Genomic DNA, 2,392 nt, shown 5'->3' with positions numbered 1-2,392 from the left:
GACACGCCCACTTAGTTTTACACTCTGCTACTAGAAAATGTATATTTAATTAATTATTGTTTTATGCATTTAAAGTTTTGATATACTGCATCAAAATCTCAAAAAACTTGTAATCTATAGATATTTTAGACTGAGCGGAGCGATGAATGTATTGGTTTAAAAAAAAATATATAAATTTAAATATCCAATTTTTATAAAAAATCTAACTTTTTTATTCTATTATGATTTTTTTTTCATTTAATATTTTTATTAAAATATAAATTGTTGTCCTCAACCTAACCAAATAAGATTTTTTATTCATCGTTTGATAAAATAATATAATTTAGTTATACTATGTATAGATGATGCGAATAAATATTTGGTGAACATTTCAGGTAAGAAAGTATTTAAAATTTAAAATCGAAGCATTATTTTCATTAGTAATCGTGGACATACATATAAAAAACAAACATCTCTGTAAAATCAAAACATTCATCACTCCGTTCAGAATTTAAAAATGACATGAAAAATAAAATAAGCATTTATGGCTAAAATTCCCAAAAATGTGAAATAAAATTAGTATAATAAATAGGTTTAATAGAATAAATAATTATTTTTCAGCTATTTAGCTTCTGGAGGACACTTTAAACGCTTACATTATCATTTTCGTCTTGGCGCTTCAACTATTGGAAAAATAATAAGTGACGTATGTTGTGCCATATGTGATATTTTATGTCCTACTTATATGCCACCACCTACAACTGAACATTGGATAAAAGTAGCAGAAGCTTTTGAAGAACTGTGGAACTTTCCGAATTGTCTTGGCGCGATTGACGGAAAACATATATCAATACAATGCCCTCCTAATGCTGGTTCAGAATATTATAATTATAAGGGATTTCATTCTATTGTACTTCAAGCTGTCGTTGATGCTAATGCTAAATTCATAGCTGTAGATATCGGTGATTATGGACGAAATAGTGATAGTGGTATTTTTAAAGAATCCAATTTTGGAAAATTATTAAAAAACAATAAATTAAATATTCCGCAGGCAAAAAAAATTGATCCTCAAATTAACGACGAGTTTCCGTTTGTATTTGTTGGGGACGAAGCATATCCTTTGCAAACAAACTTAATGAGACCTTTTCCAAGAAGAAATTTAACTAATGAAAAAAGAATTTTTAATTATCGTTTATCGAGAGCCAGAAGAATAGTAGAATGTGCATTTGGGATTCTTGTGAAACGATTTAATGTTCTAGAAAATAAAATGTTAGTTTTTCCTGAAAAAGCTACTATTATCACAAAGGCGTGTTGTATTTTACATAACATAATAATGGATAAAGAAGGGGCTCCATCTGAAATCCAAGATGAACTTCAACTTCGAACAACCCAAACGGTTGCTCAAAGTCAAATTACATCAAGACCAATTAATAGGGCATCTACTGCAGCAATGGATATCCGAGAGAAGTTCATGAATTATTTCAATTCAGACATTGGTGCAGTTCCATGGCAAAATATGTACAATTTATAAGTTTTAATATAACATTTCTTTAAATTTTAAAATTAATCAACTAGAATATTATAATATTATAATACTATAATTTTAAATAGCTCAAAAATGTAAATGTATAAATAGTTTGACTATTGATTTAATTTTGATTTATATTACAGATACATAAATATAGAAATACACTACGTACTCATCATGTAAAAAGTAAAATTATTTTATTTTTATATTTATATTAACTAACCTGATGTTTCCATTTCTGTGCTGATTTCATTCCATAATCTGTCTTGGATGATTCTATTGCTATGCTCTTTATCGGTAAAATCGTAAATAGATCTTCTTAAAAAAACAAGATTTATCAATTTTTCTGGATCGCATCCCATTTTAAAATAATTATGAAGTATAATTATGAAATATTTATGAATTATAGTATGAGAAGTATCAAGTAAAATCATAAAAATCTATGTGACACCAAAATAACGATAGTGTTCAGTTGTAAGCTATTCGTATAATAAACTATTTTATACGATTACTTAACATTTTCGTATTTTGCTCGGAGAAAAAATAGAACCAGACCGAACAAGACCGATCATGCTTCGTTTTGTCTTGTCGTGTGTTGATGTTGACTGATTAGTGTGCGCGCGTCACTTACTTTACATACGTTATAATTGCCTACAAACAGCTCCGAGCTACTCCAAGCAGCTCGAAACAGTTTTGCTCTATCAGTGTGCGCCCGGCCTTAGTTTCACCTATTTTTATCATTAAGATTGAGCTTTTTTTCAATTTGAATGTTTGAGACATTGCATGCAGGAAACCCTTTGTCAAATAGGTATCTTTTGATTTCACATATGTCGGTTTCTGGGTGCAATCCACGTATTACGACCAGGAATTTTTTTTCAGCTTTCA

The 2,392-nt window shown here is 28.9% G+C and overlaps 1 protein-coding gene across 1 annotated transcript; it reads left to right on the top strand.

The window, feature by feature from the left end:
• Positions 1-724: 724 nt before the first annotated feature.
• Positions 725-1,510, top strand: LOC132942716 (putative nuclease HARBI1). The gene has a single exon (XM_061011337.1). The coding sequence runs from the start codon at positions 725-727 to the stop codon at positions 1,508-1,510; it is 786 nt and encodes a 261-aa protein (XP_060867320.1).
• The last annotated feature ends 882 nt before the right edge of the window (positions 1,511-2,392 follow it).

This window comes from Metopolophium dirhodum, chromosome 4 (genome assembly GCF_019925205.1).
Source record: "Metopolophium dirhodum isolate CAU chromosome 4, ASM1992520v1, whole genome shotgun sequence".
NCBI classification, from domain to species: Eukaryota; Metazoa; Arthropoda; class Insecta; order Hemiptera; family Aphididae; genus Metopolophium; species Metopolophium dirhodum.
This window is presented reverse-complemented; position numbering and strand designations above follow the sequence as displayed.

What these genes read in the sequence shown, in the direction of transcription:
- LOC132942716 (XM_061011337.1), top strand. Translation starts at nt 725, where the DNA reads ATGCCACCACCTACAACTGAACATTGGATAAAAGTAGCAGAAGCTTTT.